A 19412-nucleotide genomic window follows, 5' to 3' on the forward strand; every position below is an offset into this window, starting at 1 on the left:
AACCAAGACTCGATCTGCTGTCAAAATCCTTATCTGCTTAAGCTGGAGAGGAAGAGCTGACTTCACCATTTAAGGATTTAAGCTTTTATTGTCTACTGAATTTTCTGTTATCCTTATCCCTCTACTTATCCCCTTCCCCACTGCTCAGCAGGTAGATTCCTTAAGAAGAAGGGGCAAATTTCTCTTTTATGGTTCTGTCTAGATTTCTTAAAATGTAACGTACCTTATTCTGTCAATGTGTAATCTGAACTGAGACAACCAGAACACTTTCATTTCAGTCCTTCAGAACTACCTGGCTGGTTATTTTTAGATTATCATCATTAAATTCAAAGCCAAGGCCTGTAGCTGAACCACAGAGCTCTACTGGAGGCTGACAAAATTCAAGGTACTATCTCCAGAAGAGTTATTCAACTCTGTTCACCAGTGGTCAATGAAGTGACAAGCACATAATCCTCCGACGGAGGTGTAGCATTCTTTATGTAGCACACAGAGTTTATTCATCTCTGTAAGGTCCACTGTCAGAATGAAATCTCCACGGCCTTACACAGAATTAATCTGCTTTTCTTTCCTTATAAGTATGCATATGCACACAGAGTGGGCTGCTTTGAAAATGCAAGTCAGTGCTTTGGTAATGGGTGATATAATGAGATTTTCTCCTAAATATGCCATATAACTATCATGTTTCCTTTTGATTGCACCCGTCACTGGCTTCTTGAAGACTGGAACTTCATTCTTCTGTACCCATAGGCCTATCCTGTAATAATGTCCTCTATCCAAGGGCAGGGATCTGTGCTTTTTGCATGAAAGCTTCCAACCAAATGATTTGATGGAGACGGCCAAGTTAATGGCAAAAAGCCCTCTGTTCTGCAGAGCTCTATCTCTTCAGCTAGAAAATATGTGCCCTGTTGAAGAAAAGCCACTATTTCTGCCTATAACTGCACCAAAGCCATCAGCTCAGACTTAAATGTCTGTATCCATAAAGTCAGCAACAATCTCCCCTAAGGAAGTACAAAATACACACTCATTCTTACTCCTCCGTGATCCACAATTAGATGTTCACAGTACCGTGTTTTTCTACCTGACCTCCTGTTGTAACCCTTGTAGATGAAATTTTGACGGCCACCCACAGGGTGTGACCCACAATGGCGCGAAATACGGAGACAAAATAAAAATCAAATTGTGGGTGTTAGAGTATCAGTAAACAGATATAAAGAAATGCTGAAGGGAAAACTGCTGAATTTTTCTCGGAATTTTACCTTGCACAGGAAAATGTTGCCGAGATAGGTCAGTAGCCTCTAGAATAAATACCGCAAGACCACACGTTAAACAGCTTCTACAGTGAAACAGCCAAACCCAGATCAGATCCATACTATGAGCAGAAATTAAGCTGACACGTATTTGTCCGTAGCTCTCAGCTAACATCGAAGGGTTGGGGGGTTTGTGTGTGAATCACTCACCCAAAATGCAAAGGCAAAGATAGCAAAAAACTTGTGGTTCACAAGTGCAGCTGGGAGCCGTCCACAGGTGCAGGTTAATCTAAGAAAACCTCCCCATTCCTTCACATGCATGAGCACACACGAGGAGGTAGAACGTCCAAGCTCCGCAGAGCCACACATCCTTAGAATGAGCAGATGTGAGGATTTATTACAGAAATTCAGCAGCTAGGAGCCTTTCTGAGGGAACATTAGCCAGCCTGCATTTCCCTGGGAGGAGGTGCTACAGAGCGTGGAGGTTCTTCTCCCAACAGGCAGAATCTAATGGATTATCTTTCTGAATCATTAAGAGAACGCAACGGGTCTTAGTAAGGCTCAGGTACTGGATATTAATGGGTTACAATCCAGGCGAGGAACGGGAGATGACTTAATTTTGTGAAAAAGGGATCAAGCTGAAGCAGCAGCTGATAGAAGGCCAGTATCCCTTGAGAAGGTCATTTTCACTGTATCAGCAGCCTGCTTCCCCTTATTATTTTTTCTCTACACACAGCAAAATATTTCTGCCTCACCGTGACATTCGTCTTTTCTTCCATCCAGCAAAACCATCTCTTATTGTTTCAAAATTATATTTTTCCTCTCGCTTTAGAAGTCCCTTTTTATTTTGGAAACACAGAGAGAGGGAAATGCTCATCGCTAAACTGATTTAAGAGAGAAAGAAATGCAGAATATTTCACTCACCTCTTCAGCACCAGGCAGGCTCCGCCGCCTCAGTCCATCAGTGCAAACGCTCGCATCCACTGACGCTTCTCCGCTCTGCTTCGGCCCTTTTTCACATCAGCATCTACGATTTGCAGGGAGCAGACACACCACGGCTGCAGACACTAGCCCCGCAGCCCCAGCGGGAGAAAAAACCTGCCCTTTCTCATTTTCTCCCTAGAAAATAAAGCGTTAAGAAAAACGGGTGGGTTGGTTTTTTTTTTTGAAGGCGCTAATGGGAACGCTAGTCCGGCGGCCCCCCGCGGGAGACGGGGAGGTGCTGCGCGCTGCGGGCGGGGAGCGGGGCAGGGGGAGCGGGGCTGGCTCGGAGGAGGCGGAGGCTGCCAGCCCGTTTCCAAGCCAACGGCGGGGGGTTCGGCGGGCGGGGCGGCGCGGCCGGCGGGCGGGCGGCTCCCGGGCCGGCGGCGGCTCCCGCCCGGGCCCGCAGCCCCCGCCCCGCGCCCGCGGAGCCTCCGCGGCGCGTAAGGAGCTGGGCGTCGGCGGGGGGTTTGGTTCGTCTCCCGGTGCGGTCGGCGGCGCCGCGCTCCCGCGTTGCATAACGGGCGCGCAGGCGGCGGCCCAAGCCCGGGCTGCGTTCAGCGGGTCCATCTCCTCTGCAGTTCATGGCCCGGCCAGGATGATGATTTTTCTGATTAATTCCGCAATGCATGTTTTAGGGGATGAATGAAGTGGAGGGAGCAAGGCACATACACGTTAGAGTGATGCAAGCAAGGGTAGAGAGAGAAAAACCAAGTACTCGGTTACATGGACTTCACCTACTCTCTGCATTCCACTTTTTCCATCACTCAGTTCCTCTTGGTACTGTACATTTATTTTCTTCTGCTTTTCCCTTACTGCCTTTCTCTTTTCCTGGCTGTTGCGTTTGTGAATGGGTAATTTGCTACAGCTTTTTTTAAGTAATGATGAGTATCATTTTCTTTTTCTCTCATTAATAGATTTACACTATTTACATTTCAAATTCTTTCTAGTGTATTTTTCCTTCTGGCCATACTACAATACCAGTTGCATTGTTGAATCTGCAGCCCTGATCAAATAGCTCTGATTTCCCCCTTCACTGCTAATTTTATAAACATCATTTGTTCCTGGTACACTTCTGCTGGAGATAGCAATAGAGAGTTTCAGACATAGACGTAATGCTGGCATTTTTTCCCACAATAAGGCCAACATAATACACAGCAGAAAGCATCTGATTTCTGTAAATAATATCACTTCCAGTACTGGTATTATCAGCAGAGCTGTTGCAGCGGTGAATTATAATAATGAAATATTTTAGTGTAAAACACAATGTAGCATCATTATTTTTCTTGCACAGAAGTAGGAGCCATGAATCAGTACCACGTGAGGGAAATCCTCCTATAAGTAATGAATCTTAGGTCTTGTTCACACTAGAAGAGTTTGCCAGTACATCTACACTGGCAAAGTTGTTGTGGTAAACTCCTAGCATTTAAACAAGAAATGTCATATACATAACTTACATGGTTCTCAGAAAAATGGTAATATTCAAATCATAAATTTCCCCAGCTTTAATAAAAAATATAATCTCTACAGGTTTATTTTGAAATTTTAGCTTTCAATATATATGCACATATGTCTTTTGGTGCATTGATATGATCAGATATTGGTTAATTTTAAAGTTTTAATGTTTTGTTTTTCAAATGTAGTCTTAACTTGCAATTGCATAAATCCCTGAGATAGTTATGTTGGCAAGGGAATGGAATAAAAAATTGTATCTGTGGTAACTGAGTACTCTAGATAATAGGATAAAAGAACAATAACAAGGTGTACAGGTTTAATCTGCTATTCCATAAAGAACAAGTAGTTACTATAGAAACTGTCACATTACATGTATCTTCAGCATAGTGCTTTATATGTGAGAAAAAGCATCTTCCACACATTAACCAACTTTGGCAGAAATAACAGCATCAACTTCCATCATCCTGGGTAGGAAGATCATCGTTCACATGCTCCCTACAGATTTCATCACTTTTAGGTATTTTCAATTGATATAACAAAATGCTTTCTTTCTGGCAGTTTTGAGGGAGGCACCTAACTGTAGATCAAATTTTGTCAGGGAAGGAATTACGAGCATGCAGTACGTGAATAATGGAACAAGTTACTATTTCAACACCACAGTATGGGAGCTTGCTGTTGATTAACGACAGAATTAAAAGCCAACTAATCTGAAAAATAAATCAGCAGATATGTCTTAAGTTTTCTTCAGTCTCACCTTGTCCCGCATCCAGAAATTCTCAATCAGGGCCTTGCAGCATGCATTGATTGCACTACATGTGGCTAAGCTCCTACAGGAATTTAAAGAGAAATATATGTCTCAAAATAACATAGACAGGTGATTAAAGCCAAGTGGCAATATAAAACCAGTTCTTTAGCTCAGTACTCTAAATGTTGTTCTTTGTAAACAAATAGATGAAAAACACACAAATACATGGAGAAAGTGAACAGTTTGCATTACTTTTTTGCCTCAAAATAGTAAACAGTAATGTGAGAGAACTGTGACGATCTGACTGGATTCCTGCTCCCTCTTCCGTGTCAGGCAGGTTGCCACTTTAATTTGAAGGGGGCAGCGTTTGGCTGTTGGGGTGTAACATCCAATGTGCAGCTTACTGGAACCCTGAACTGCACAAGTCTCGCTCCACTTGCCAGTGCTGCTCATTGACCAAAAGCCAAATCCTTGCCTGGTTGCTGTTGCTTTCTGTTTGGGATCAATCAAAATAGATGCATTCATACATGTTTAGTTTGAAGACAATAGTGCTAAAACAGAAATGTGCTCTTAAGTGGAAAATCCCATAGGGATTTTTCTAATCAATTACCCTTTATTATACCATGACAACATCAAAATATTTACATGCACACAGGCAATGTTCTTGGTGAATGTACATCTCCAAATGATAGAGGGTAAATTGAGAGGCCACATCTGGTCTGTAATAAAAATATAATAAAAGACATTTTGTATTTAATTCAATTTTCTACCAAACACCCTCTTTTTAACAAGCAATTGTAGATCTGGGTTAGATATTTATAGACGGGTCTGTGATTCTCTTTGAGCATGAAGAACTGAACAGAACATTTAGAGAAGAATAAAAAGGCTGTATTTTTATTTTTAACCATTTTTCTCACGTGGAAGAGTTTAAAATAGCATCAAGTACAGATGACTGGGACTTGATATTTATAACTATCTGGCGTATTGTTGCTTTGTACCAGTGACTGGGAGATGGGGGGAGTGGGAAATCATGAATGCACCTTCCAGCAGGTGGTATCAGCCTGACCTCATTTGGCTTTATCATTTAGAGTGAAAATTCACTTTCTACCAGGCTTTCACCCTTTTATCTTCTTCTCGCATCCTTAACTGACTAACTGAGGGTTTCGTTTAATAGCAACTGCTTACTCTTCCTACGAGGTCAAATCATGGGAGACATTTGTGAACGTGACCCCAGGTAATGAGTTACAGCTAATAGCACAATCAACTAAAGAGAAGGACTCCTCTAGTTTATCAAAAGACAAAATGTGTAAAAAGAAAAAAAAACAACAACTAAAACCTAACACTGTTCAGTGCCTTACCTTCCTTCACCGTTTACTATGTACCTACTGAATTTGCAGCTCACAGTCATGGGCTCAAGCGATGAATCAGCAGTTGCCACCGAAACCAAGTTTAGAGAAACAAGTATTAAATGCAGGGGCTGGTGGACGGCTGTTTGGAGGCTCTCCTGGAGCCCTGGGCGGTACGCTGGCTTTCCCCTGCAGTTCACTTGCCATAGCGGTCCTCACTTACTCTAAGCTTTGTGATGGATACACGGACCCAAACTCCTTCAGAGCCTTCATGGGAAGAAAGCTACAGACAGAGATACCATGAAATAAGGTAAAGGAATGGAGTTCTTTCTAAAGGATCCATCCTTCAAGACTGCATTCTTATGGTGGTGTTTTTTTTTAAAAAAAAAAGAGAATTAAAGTATTCTTCCCTCGTCTTCGCTACTAAGGGCAAAAGAATGGGGAAAACAAAAAAAACCAAAACCCCCTCAAACTTTAACCCAAAAAGAAAGTAGGGATTATTTAGTAAAGTATACAACAAAAGATCTGTGAAGGGTGGACAACTGACAAAATCACTTGAGATCAAAATACATAGATTCTTTGGGAATTACACCCAAGGAGAGGCAATTAAACAGGACCAGGAATTTTTTGAAACCAAAGCTTTTAAAACAAAAAGTACCTGCTTCAGATCTCCTAGTAATGTGATCTGAGCAACAGGCTATTGGTTACTCTTGGGGTACCCTCTTCCCTCCTGCAGTCTTCCTGTTTGAAGGTTTTCCACTATTTGTAAGAATGATTAAATACTCATTGAAGCAGTGAGTTGAAAGTAGGTCTCTCCCGCTTGAGGATACAGGTAGCGTTTAGGTTTTGTTTAATTTTGCAATAGCAAACAAGCAAAAGGAGAAATGTATTGATTTCAGATATTTTGGTTGTGTCACTGCTGTTATTGCCAGCTGAAGAAGTATCAAATTGGGGCCTCAAAAGAATTATATATATTTTTAATAGGTACTTAGGAAAAAAGTTATAATCAGGTTTTACATTTCCTTGTATCCTTTACACGTGATCATTCTACTTCATGTAGGAGCCATGAGATATAGCTACAATTTCAGCAGGCACTATTATTTGTCCCTTTTATTACTTTGCTGTGTCTGATTAACAGGAATAAGAAACTGGTAGTTTAAAAAAAAGACTGAAAACTTTGAGGACACAAAGGTAACTCTGGGAAGCTATGGCAGAAGAGCTGGGAACATTCAGGCAGCTTTCCTACGGGGACTTTAGATGTCAGAGCAGTTCTGTAAGAATATTGAATACTGCAGTCAGGTCTAAGTAATTAGCTTAGATAATTGTATACACCTATTCCACGTCAGGCCTGTGGCTAATTTTGTATCTGTGTAAACAATAAATGTATTACATACATACATACATCTACCAACTGGTGGTCATTTATGAAGTACAAAGTAGATAGTTATAACTGATCGCTACACCTTTTGTGAAGCATCTTTAGACAGAGACAGAAGACTGGTCTATGGCTATATCAGTGATAAAAGAACGGAAAACTGCATAAAAGTGACTGATGGGTTTTGTGATTTACCACTCCTCTTTTATAGAAGTTTTTGCTGTGCCAATGACATACACAAGATCAATTCAAATAACAAATGGAAGTGACTTAGGAAGCAATTCAGCCTCCAGACATAAGCCTCTAGGACCATTTGCAGCTTTTGAGGGTACCCTGTCTGGCCCCCAGCTGCACCCCAGAAATGTCCAAGTGTCCTGTAGGTCTTAAGTCATACCTGACGGTCCCAAGCAATCCTAAGATACTAAAATAACATTAGAAACTGACGTTTGGCCATCTGAATCACTTTCTTTACTGGGTGATGGAGTCAAAGAAATGGGCAAAGCACATTATGCTAACTTTACCTAACACACAAACTGACTAAATTGATAAATTGATAAATTGATTTATCAGATCTTTCAATTAATGTAGTTTTCAAACTTACTTAAAACAATGTTATTTTTAAAAGCACATTACAGTGGAAGGAATTTCTACCAGCTGATTAAATAGTTTCTGGTATGTGTTATAATTGTTGCAGAGACGATCCTCTGTTTCTGTTTCACAGTGTTTTGAATACTCGGTATATAATGTTCTTAAAGGTAAGCACATTAGTAGCACTGCTGAAGCACCTATGCTTAATCTGGCATGTTTACAGAAGCTAGACCTAATATTTTAGTCCAGGTTAAGTAACAGTTTCATTTCACTGTTGTTGTGGCTTGGGTCCTACTGCACTAGTTGTCTTCCAAATAAATGATAAAAAAGGTCTTTTTGCAAAAACGCCTTCATTCATTCACTCAGAGGGCCTCATTCAGGAATATGTCTCTAATCAGAAACTATGTGTACTGCTAAGACGTGCACCTATTTGTGATAGAGTCCTTTCAGCCAACATCTCTGATTTATAGCTCACTGGAAGAATAAGGCTCTCGACCCAGAGTGACATTTACTGGGGAGGCACTTCAAAAAATAAATCATCCTCAAAGCAGCCCATACCTCAGTGGTCTTGTATTCAGTTAAGACTTCGGAGTTTTTCACTGCTGGAAATAAAATACAGACTAGAACATACTGGAAAACACTATTGTAGAACCTCATTCAGAACAGAATGCAATATTCATTGATCAGTATAAGTACTTTTCCTTAAGAACATGGCTTCCCATGGAAAACAGGGAATCTGCAAAGTAGCAGGTCTGGCTGGAAAGTGGAGAGTGAGTCTGCCTTTCCATCCAGCTCCACTCATGTTGTGCAGCCATCTGGGCCCGTGGTTCTAATCAAGATGTGGTTCTTCTACTCTCATTTCAAACAAAATTGCCGAGCCAGACCATCTGAAGCAGAAAAGAATTTCACCCGCCTGTAGTACAGTATTCTTCTTTTCCTAGCGCTTTTATCAGTTCAAACCGTTCAGTTGTGCTCATCTTGGCACCAGTGTAAGCAGTGGGAACTGTAGGATAAAATGGGCTTACGGCAGCTTTACCAGCATGCCAGATCAGCAAATGTAAGCAGTGGATTTGTCAACACTACAATTTCTCTAGTTTCTTCTTCTTCAAAAATTCTGTCAGGTCATTTTTTAAACTAGCAAAAAAAAATAAACCTTGACGGTGTGTAGGAAATGAGCTGTCTCACGCGTCTTTACAACAAGCCTCTGTGACAGAGCAGACCTTCTTTCTCCACAGGAATCTCTAAAACTTACTACAAGGGAAGTAATAATCATATGAACATTTGTCAAACTGATAATGGTGTATTCACCTTACAGTATGAATTTTTCTGAGACTGAAACTTGCTATAGTTAACACTTTCTACACTCTTGATATACCTGCTTGCTATACAGTATAAAATCCAACATTTAAGTTAGTGTTTGCAAATGTGCCAGTTCAGGTTCTCTTCTGAACATATTCTCTGTGTTGTGCACACTAAATTCACTGTTTTCTGGGAATGCTGCATTTCACAACAGGTACTTGTGGAAGCAAAATATCCGCATAGTCTTTTATGGTTCAGGGCTGCACCAGTCCCTTTCAGTCTCACCTTAGAGCTACATGTCTCCATTACTGACCTGCAGAAAAAAAGGACAAATTTTGACCTGGAAAACCTGAAGTGGGGTAGCAACTCAGTGGCTGAGGCTCAGCTTTTTGGAAGTAGTTATCTCAAGGCTTTAATTTTCTCTACAGTAATTGATCTGAAGACTTTGGCACAAGTACTACATATGTCAGATTGTTTTCCTTCCTTCATGCATTTTGGCAAAGTCTTCCCTGTAGAGGAAATTAATAAATTTCAGGATGACATTTCCTTCTTCATCCAAAAGAATAAGAAAAAAAAACCCCTCTGGGTTATTTTCAGTCTTTAATTTTTACAATTTTTAAAAAACCTTTTCTGAATAAAGGAAAGATACTTTGTCAGAGAAATAAAAGCCAAGAAATTTCCTAATTTGTGTGATGAATATGCATGCAAGATCAGTTGAATGCATGTTACATGTATGCGCATGCATTCACACACTTAGGTATAGAGGCTGATCATGAGTGCATCTATATGTTAAGTAAGCTACAAGTTTGGAAAATGTAAAGATTAATTATATGGGAGATGCAAGCAGCTAGAGTTCTGAAGGACAAATAAAAACACTGAAAAAGATATCAATGCTTATACTTCAGTGTACAAGCAGACTATCAACAATAAGAGCTAGGAAAAACTCTAAGTCACCGTTACTTTATTACTTCTATTTCACCTTCATTTTGATTGTTTGCTTTCTTGTATATGACAATGTATGAATCCAATTTTACTAAAAGAAGGAAAAGTTGCTCTTATTTTGGAGGCTACGTTCTGGTGCCGTGAGACTGACCAGCAACCCACAGTTCATGGATTATGCACTACTACAACAGAGAGCATATTTCATGATTTCCGCCATAGTGGTTTTGGTGATTTTACACTAAAGGATCTGGGAGTGACATCCATTGGAAGTAGGGTACTTGTCTCGGTCAATTATTGATCTTAGATAATTCTTGTACAAAATCAGAATCCAAGATATATTTTTCAGATTGGGAACTGTCTCTATGTGAAACTCTATGTTTTCTCTATGTGAAACTATGAAACTGTGAAACTATGTGAAACTATGTCTACTCTAATTCATCCCTACAGTTTCTAGAGATGCTGTGACAAAAGGCATTCCATAGACTAGAATTTTTAAGTTCTTTAGATATTACTCCTCTTTTCATAGGGCATAAATTGTTTAGATGGTTAAACCCATTGCTTTCAAGGAAAAGGCCACAGGCAGTCTGATTTACTACCAAAATTACTTTTTCTTTTTAAAAAGTGCATCTGTTTCTTGGATTTCTAATTTATAATGGAGAAGTTAACGCAGATATATTAGTTGTAGTTCCCATGTTAATTATTTTCAGTGGTGCTTTGATATTACAATTTCGCACATGCTAAAGCAAAGTTTCTCAAAACAAAAGCAAGATATGCAGGAGCGTCTTTCATTCTTTGCTGAGGATTAGGAACCTCTTGTTTATCAGAGCAATCTTTCCTGTTCCTCGTTAATGCTGGAAACATGTTGGATTTTTAAAGGATCCCTGGAGACAGCCACGTTATGTGCTTCTCCAGTGTACTGCTGACTTTTTTAATATATAACCTTAATTTCTATTTTGTCTTTCATTCAGATAACATCCCAAAATCCTTCGTATTGGAAAATTTCTCAGTGGCTTCAAAAGCAGATCCCATAATGCTTTTATGAACTTTACAGCTATTGCATTTTTAGTGAGATATGACAGACACTGCTATTGAGGTTGTGATTTTATACTTGGTAAATCCCTAGGGCTGTCATAAGATAAATGCATTTAGCCAATGCACAGGCTGGAAATGGTTTGAAATGGAGTTGTTTACTATTTCTAGTCCGATACCAATATCTGCAGTGTTTTCCTCAGTTCTCATAATATCCTAGCAGCTCTTCAGTTCATTTAAACAAGGACTTTCCACCTCTCAGTCCTTTAAGATGAGAGATACCCTTTGTCTCTAGGCACAGACATCCTTTGGGACGCTACTGTTTATTCCTGTTAAGTTATTATTGAAAGACAGGGAATTATTGTTGCAGAGAAGAGGAAAATATTCCAACTTTCAAAGACGTCAACAGAACTTCCCTCTTCAGTTAGATTTGGTAAAGCTGATGGGGTATAGGGGGGTGAGTTCTGTTTCATTTAATGTGGTCTACCTCCTGCTCCAAACTTACCAGAAAGAAATTTCAGCCAAGTTTTACAGTAGACTTGTATTTAATCTACTCCCTGACACAGCTTTATTGCTGGAAGCACCGTGACTCAAAATGCTGAACCTTAGCGTTAAATTAGCTACTACAGGGTTCTCAAAGTATGCTCTTGTGACTGGTGACTCAGAAATCTTCTCAGGGAGTCTAAAGAATAATATTTTTTCCCAATTTAAACAGTAGCGAGCAAGGAGTTATTAAGGAAGGTGTGCAGGGGAAGGATCTTCTGCGGTCACCTTTTCACTCAGAAAGGAAACATTACACAAGCACTGCATTTTTAAGTATATATACCACAGTCTATGTTACCTCTAAAACGGTGCTAAACTCTTGCAGTGCCAGCGAGAGAGCTGCTAGGTCTAGAGAGTTTGTCTGCATCATTTGGCTGCTCACAGTTAGTGAGCTCCCGCCCTGGGATTTCACAGCCGCCGTGCACTGGACCTGGGGGTAGCTCACCGTGATGCGCGGCAGCGTTTTCCCTTCTGATTGTGTCTGGCTCTGCTTTTCTTTTCCTTGTGTGCCCTTTCCTACACAGAAATGCTGTCACTAAGCATTTCAAATAGTTGTGTGAACAGCACAAAGAGACACCGAGGTCTTAACAAAACGTTCATATTGTGTAGAATCTGTGTTTACATATTATTATACTATGTTATACTACACTGTACATCACTTTGTGGCCATGCATGAGGCGCACGCTTTGTACTAAAACAAACGTTTAAATGGCTTTGAGTTGAAAACTGACTTTTGTAAGGAAAAGGATTTGTAATGTGATTTAATTGATTTATGTAATTGAAAACCCAAACAAAACACCAGTGTTGCGTACTATAAATGACTCCCTTTGTCTTCTACAAAATTTAATTTGTTTACATGCCCTGCAGCCATACTGAGAGAATAGAATAAATGGCAACTCCTCTTTGGGCCTATTTGAAAAAAGAGTCAGGAGAGGAAGGATGAGAGTGGCCAGAGGGTTATGAGAAGGAAGAGATGAGTGCTCAGATAAAAAGCAGCCCAAGGGAAGATTACAAGTTCCCAGAAAAACAGATCAATAATGATGTTAACTATGCAGCTGCAAATGCAACTATTTGCATTTTGAAAACATTCTTCCCTACTACTTCACTATGAGCAGGGTATCTAGAACACTCTCTGCAATAGATAAAGTACCTCTGAAAGGGCAGTATTTTAATGAAAAGTCAAGATCCTGAGGATGCCACTGCATTTTTCAGTATAGGACTGCTAGAAACACACGCTTAGCTTCCCCTCCTATTGCTTGCTCAGTAAGATGCAGGGATCCGAGACTGCTCTAATTTACAAGTAACTCTCAGACAACTTTCCACTGATTTTGTCTCCTCCCTTTTCCCTTTTACCTCCCTAGACCTTTCACCCTTTGGTTCCCTTGGGAGAACCATGACGAATTTCCACCTGGAAATTTCAGTCTCAATGTTAGGTAGTCTCTTGCTGTTGTTGTTGATGGTCTTTCCTCTCCACCCTCTTTCTCTTCACCACATTGAGACTTCTGACAAGGTCAAACAATTCATCTTTGTTTCTATATTTATATCTAGGAAGCTCCCTTTATAGTAGCACGACAGCATTTCAGATAGGACAGCTTGACAAAACAGTAGATAAGAACGCTCTTGGTACAGAGACCTAGCCTGGTAAAATAAAACATACTTCTAAAAAATGAAAACAGACAGAGTGTTCATACAAAATCAGCACCCACTAGCTACATGGGGGTTTATGACCATGGAATAAATACTACTTAATGGCTCCACAAAATAAAAGCTATCCTAAACAACACTCTGTACATTATCTTGCCAGCTTATTGAAACAGAAAGACGTAAAGTGGCTTTTTGTATATTTTGCACTCGGGACTTCAGTGCAATAGTAAAGGCTAGCACCGAAAGAAGACATGAAGTGCGAATGCAACGAATGAGGGATGGCTGAGTCAAAGAAAGTCAATAAACATTAACTGGAAGGAATAAACCCAAAGGCCAATTAAAGCAGTCTTGTCTAGTTGAATGTATTGCTTGAACATATTGGAAGATAAGCGAAAGACACCAACACAAAGAAGTGAAACCCAAATGCTGATACTACTTATTGGCAATATGATGATAAAGTGATCAAGAGAATTGAAATAAGATAGCAAGGAGATCCTGAAAAAGAGGGAATGAAGGTGATGGGTTAAAAAATGGCTGTTAAGTGTTTGAAAGCAAGTGCAAAAAATAGTAATGGAAACCTGTCCGGGAAAGAAAAAAGTATATCTACCAACACGAGAAAGGTAGACAGAATGCTATAGCAATGGTTGTTACAGAAGGATGGAAAGTTAAATTAAAGCAAGCAGTGGCTTCTCTTGGCTCAAGCCAGAACACTGACCACTCTGTGCAAGAACAAGGGCTTGCCTATGAAATGATATGATGAAATGCTTATGGTGTGACAGTATCCCAAGGAAGACTGCTATCAATGTGAATTAAAGCTACACAAGGCTGTGGAGGAGCCTGGAGTTTAAACTTCACAGAGCTTGCTACTCTTATTTACGTTCAGTGTGTTCTCTTAGCTAGAAAGAATGAAACTACTTTAAGGTCAAGCAGTCCAGGTGTGGTTTTGGTTCAAAACTATCACAGATCATCTGGTAAAGCAACTGTACAATAAATAGATACTTGCTAGAGGAATGTCAGCTTATAAGTCTATCACCTCCAATTCATTAATCTTCCTTTGAAACTCTACCTCCCAAATTTTGATTTTATACTGATTACCACAGCATCCCACAATTTAGAAGTGTACCTGGTGAATGTGAAGCAGTCTGGGCGTCCCAATTTCACGCACACAGTTTCTTTTCATGAAAAACTTTGGGAGAAATGTTAAAAGCTGACTTTGAAAAATCTTGTCTTTCATAGGCTATTTCAAAAGACCATTGCAAAGCATGGCTAAACCAGTTCTGGGTATGATTTATAGTCATCTGAGACTGCTTTAAGTTAATTCCATGGGAGCAGGTCGCTAGTGGGTTCCCTGCTGCCTGGGGCTTCATAAGACATAGAATCATAGAATGGTTTGGGTTGGAAGGGACCTTAAAGATCAGCTGGTTCCAACCCCTCTGCCGTGGGCAGGGACGCCTCCCACTAGGCCAGGCTGCTCACGTGTATCAGGCTGCGTGGAGCATTCCCAGCCGTATCCTTGCTGTTGCCTAACCCACCCGTACCCCTTCAGTACCTAGAAGTGACAATCCAAACACCTGCAGTTCTTGTCAGGGGAGTTACTGCTGGGTGATGGACTCAGCTGTGTGAGCTTTGCCTCCTCCTCGGGTCCCCTCTGGGAGAGGTCTCTGCCAGACCAATAGTGCAAGTTTCCTTTATCACATCCTCCTGTGGAGACAGTATGAATGGACTGGAGCTGATCCTGGAGAATTTTCTTCTTTTAATTCCTCCAGGGGACATAAATACAGGATTGGGTTGGGTTTTTTTACTACGAAAATGCCAGCCCCCCATCTAGCTTCACGCAGCCACAGCTTCAAAGATAACATTTTTTCACTTTCCTTTCCTGCTTTGCCTTTCTGGCACAAGGAGAAATCCTCGTTTTTAAAATGTTGTTAGCCTGCAAGAATGAATTATCTGAATCTGGTTTTCCTTATTATTTACTTGAATTCTCAGAGCAACTGACCTCCAAATGTAGCACAGGTAGTAAAAGCTGTAATAATACCAGCCCTAGGTGTTTCTTTGCATTTGCATTAGTAAAGTGGATCCTAATAAGTTAGTAACATAAGAGGTTATTCAATGTCAGTAAAACCTCAGAAATATATACAACAGGATAACCGCTAGACTAGAATCGTGTTTTTCACCTGGTTGTAAAGTTGAGGGATTTCTTCCATGTGCTGTCAAGTGCCATTAAAATCTCTTTCCTGCTTGTCCTTCTATCTCTGGCTATGGAGATTCATTCGAAAATACCTTGATGACTCTTAACCACAAAACTTCCTTATCTAACCATATATGAATCACTTTGAAAGGAGCCACATTTCCCTTAGCAACCAAAGAATCAGCCTTAGCAACAAGACAGCTGGAGAATTTTGTTTTCACATAGTTACTCGTGGACAGTATGTTCTGCTTTCTGCTTTCCCATGGCATTGCTGTTTCAGTATTGACTTAGTAAAGTGCAAGAAATGGTACGAGTCAGACGCTTGCTCATAGCAAAGACATCATTTGCAGGGCAAATGACGGTCTTTCTATCTTTGATGCTATTTCCTTTAGGAGAGAGCGCAAGAGTGCTGGCTGCTGGAAAGCTCAAAATTTTAATTTTCCCCATGACAGAATTACTACAAAGAAATGTGTGAGGAAGCTGACAGTTTCCAAAATCTTGACTTCCCCCACAGAAACCATAGCGAAGAATCAAAGTATTAGCTCTAAAGGTTCACATCTCAGCCTCTTTTAGCATCTGTCCATGTTGAGAACAATTAGAAAGGCTGGATATAAGGTGACTTTTATATATATATATATATGTATCTCCCCTGTATTTTCTTACAAAGAATAATTTTGGGAGAAATATTATAGTGGGGAATCCTGGGAACATCAGAGCAATTGCCGTTTGGGTTATTACCTGGGCTGGTGTCTTTACAGAACTGTTGGGGCAGCTTCCTGAGGAAGCAGTGCTAAGACGGCATTTATGAACAGAGCGGTGTTGCAGTAGTTCTGTCTCTCAATCCCACATCTGTGTAAGGAAATGAATTACCATATGTATTTTGATCCTATTAAGAAATTCAAAGTGCAGGTAGAAACAGTAAATGCACTCACACCTCACCCGTGTTCCTTCTCTGTCTGCTCCTGCAGGGGCTGTCGGCGTACTGCATGCCGGTTTGATTCCCTTGCTTGTATTCAAATTGAAGACTGAGCCAGAGGAAATCCAGGAGCTAATCCTTGATACGCTCTCCAACTGTCTGCGTGTGGAGGCTTCTGAAGCTCTAGCAACTGGTGTCGTTACTATCCTGAAGGAAAAGCTCACACACTCATCACTGGCCATCAGAAGCAAAGCAGCTCGTGTCCTGTTGGAAATTGGGTAAAGGATAAGAAATCTGTCTATAATACTTAAGCCCAAGAAATACTCATTTCATGAGAGAATCAGTGTCGTTAGTTCACAGGTGTGTTCCACTACACATCGAAGCTGTCACATTTCACATGCAAAGCAATATCAGCCTGAGTGCACACATAAGTAGAAGACTCTAAAAATCGTAACTGCTATAAATCACTCAAGAAAGCAGATACTGATGAGGAAATGTCATTCCTTCCCCTTCTATTTCTCTTCAGTATTGGCAGTGAAATCACAATTTTTTCCTGGTACAGCAGTGCTGAGAAAATGTTCTTGTGTGAGAAATCATGTGAAAACAAGATTCTGACCACTATGGAGATAGTGAGCAGCTCCCTTATCGTTTTGGACAAACGCTTTGTCTCAAAAAATTAAAAGTCCTGGGAAATTTTCAATGTCATTGAGGACAGAAATAGTTTTCTGACACAGGCTGCTACATACATCAGTGATGGATCAGAAAAAGCAATCTTTATATTAAATTTGTCTGTCAAACGCTGAATGAAAGGAACAACTTAAGTCCACAGTCCTGCAATCACAAAATGCAATAGAAGTGCTGAACAGATGTCTAGTTTTAAAAGATCTGCAAATCACGTAGTTTACATACCAGTTGGCACAAAACACTTCCTAATATCCTATAACAAAGTGAGATCTTATAGGAAAAGAGAGTATAGATAAAATGAGTCATAGAAAGAAAGTGGAAATGCACCTAGAGCATGGACGTCAGGTACGTTCTAGGTCCCTGCAGTAGCTGGGCCATGTTGAATATTCCCCATATGACAGACAGACAGAAAGAAAGAAAGAAAGAATCAACCTGGGAGAAGAATTAATTGCAGACTCCTAATTTAGAAGGTTTTAAAATCTGTGTAGGGTTCAACAGCCCAGTTTCTAACTAAATTGGCATTAGGACCCCCAGCACACTAAATCCTACATTCTGTTATGTGCTGCTGCCCATCAAATCTCCAGTGTAGCATAGAAAGTAAAAAAAAAATCCAAACATTGCCTAAAAATAGCCTAAAAAATTGTTAAGTCCACACACATAGGTTAATATGATACCATCAGTATTGTATCAGCAAGTAGATTTAATAGAGAGCAGGCACAAACAGACATCCCCTTCCTTTTCTTCCTGGCTGGGGAGTGGTGCTTGCCATCTGTCTAACAGTCAGAACATTGTAACTCCAAAGAGAACAGAGAGCAGGACCATGTCAGCGCCGCTGTCATGAAACGAAGGAGGGCTGCAGGGGTCCAGGCCTGGGGAGAGGCTGTGGGTAGCTGCACCGTTCGCAAACGCGGCTCGAGAAAGGCACTTAACCATCTCTTCTACACAGTACTCATCCAGAGGGGAAAAGCGCCGTATGTGAAGAAGTTATTCCTGTGCTGGTGAGCCTGGTGGAAGACACAGATCCTGAAGTCCAAGCTAGTGCGACAGGAGCACTGATGTTTGCTACTATTAAACCTCAGGGTGAGACACAGAGGCAGTTCTGTTGGGATACCTTCTGGAAATCCGATCGTAAGGCAACTTAGTGAAGAAACTTTTGCCCCACTCCCCCAAGTCCTCAGTTTCTGATAGTGTTAAAGCTCTTCAAGAAACTATAAGATTAGGACATTTCTTTAGATCTGTCTCAAGCAACTATTGTTGCTCTCCCATAGTGTCTTGGGGGGACAGTGTATTTCACGTTTCATTCACCTGAAGTAGGTCAAGCAGTTATTTATCTACCCCACCTGCATCATTCCCTCCAGAGCGCTGCTCCAGCGGGGGAACATCATCTGTGCAAGTTCAGACCATGCAGAGATCCACACACCTGAAGCTACTCTGAATCGCCAGCCCTCAGCAGAAGAGCAATACTTTCTGGAAACTCTTTTTGTGGTTAGACACAGTTTCTGGGAGAGGAATGAATATTAATAAGGTCTGTGGTTCTCCCAAGTAACAGTAACTTACATGACACTGAAGATACTAACTGCTAAATTTTCAGTGTGATGAGTGAGTAATTAGACATAAAAGACTCTTAATAACAACAGTTGTGTTCCAGTCCTCCTCTGCAACTGTCCCCCTGGCTTCCGAAGACAACACAGGAGCAGATCGCAGCATTAGGAGTGTCTTTAAAATAAAAGAATGGAGGATGTTCTTAAGGGCATCTAACCTCCCCCCCAAAAAATAGTTTATGCTGTCATTCAGTGCCTCATATATTCTTAGATAAGTTGTTGCAAATTAAATAATAACATGCAAGGCAAATGAAGTTAATCAAGAAAGATCTTTTTTCTTACAAATAAACAGCTGGCAGCTAGCTTTGGCCTTCCAAAGAGAAGCATGTCCTACCTCTTCACACCGCACCCTCGGGGCTGTTCAGAGCTGTAGCTGGGCAGGGAGTAGAAAGTAGCAATTCAAAAGCATGTTCGTTATATGTAATAACGCATTTTAAAGCCAGTTTATTTCTCTACAGGGAGATTCTCAGCCCTAGGTGCTAAAGCCATTCCACCTTTGCTGAAGTTGGTTGCCGAGGAAACCAGCAAAGCCCGTCTGAGCGCAATCAAAACCCTCACCATGCTGGCTGAGGTACCGGAGGGCCGCAGGACACTCCTACATCACACAGATACATTTCAGCAGTGCCTGAATGACCCCTGTGAGGCAGTGAAAAGAGCTGCCAAAATTGCCATCAGTGTCATCCAATGGAAACCTTTCTGAAGACGTGATGTTTCGTAGAGATCTATTGCCCTCTGTTGTTGTCTGGCTGTAAAAGTTGCATCATTATATGAGACCTTCAAAAACAAAACTCTCTTTCTCAGTTACTCTGGATCAGTTCCTCCCAAAAAG

At 40.8% G+C, this 19412-nt stretch overlaps 1 protein-coding gene across 1 annotated transcript in view; it reads left to right on the forward strand.

Annotated features, from left to right (window-relative positions):
• RSPH14 (radial spoke head 14 homolog) overlaps nucleotides 1-19412 on the forward strand; it is a 95111-nt gene extending 75699 nt beyond the window's left edge. Inside the window, exons 4-6 of the mRNA XM_054220045.1 lie at nucleotides 16351-16576; nucleotides 17929-18062; nucleotides 19042-19412. Coding sequence (XP_054076020.1) covers nucleotides 16351-16576; nucleotides 17929-18062; nucleotides 19042-19283 — 602 coding nt within the window. The 3' untranslated portion in view covers nucleotides 19284-19412. The remainder of the gene's footprint in view (nucleotides 1-16350; nucleotides 16577-17928; nucleotides 18063-19041) is intronic.

Source organism: Rissa tridactyla, chromosome 13 (assembly GCF_028500815.1).
Source record: "Rissa tridactyla isolate bRisTri1 chromosome 13, bRisTri1.patW.cur.20221130, whole genome shotgun sequence".
Taxonomy (NCBI): Eukaryota; Metazoa; Chordata; class Aves; order Charadriiformes; family Laridae; genus Rissa; species Rissa tridactyla.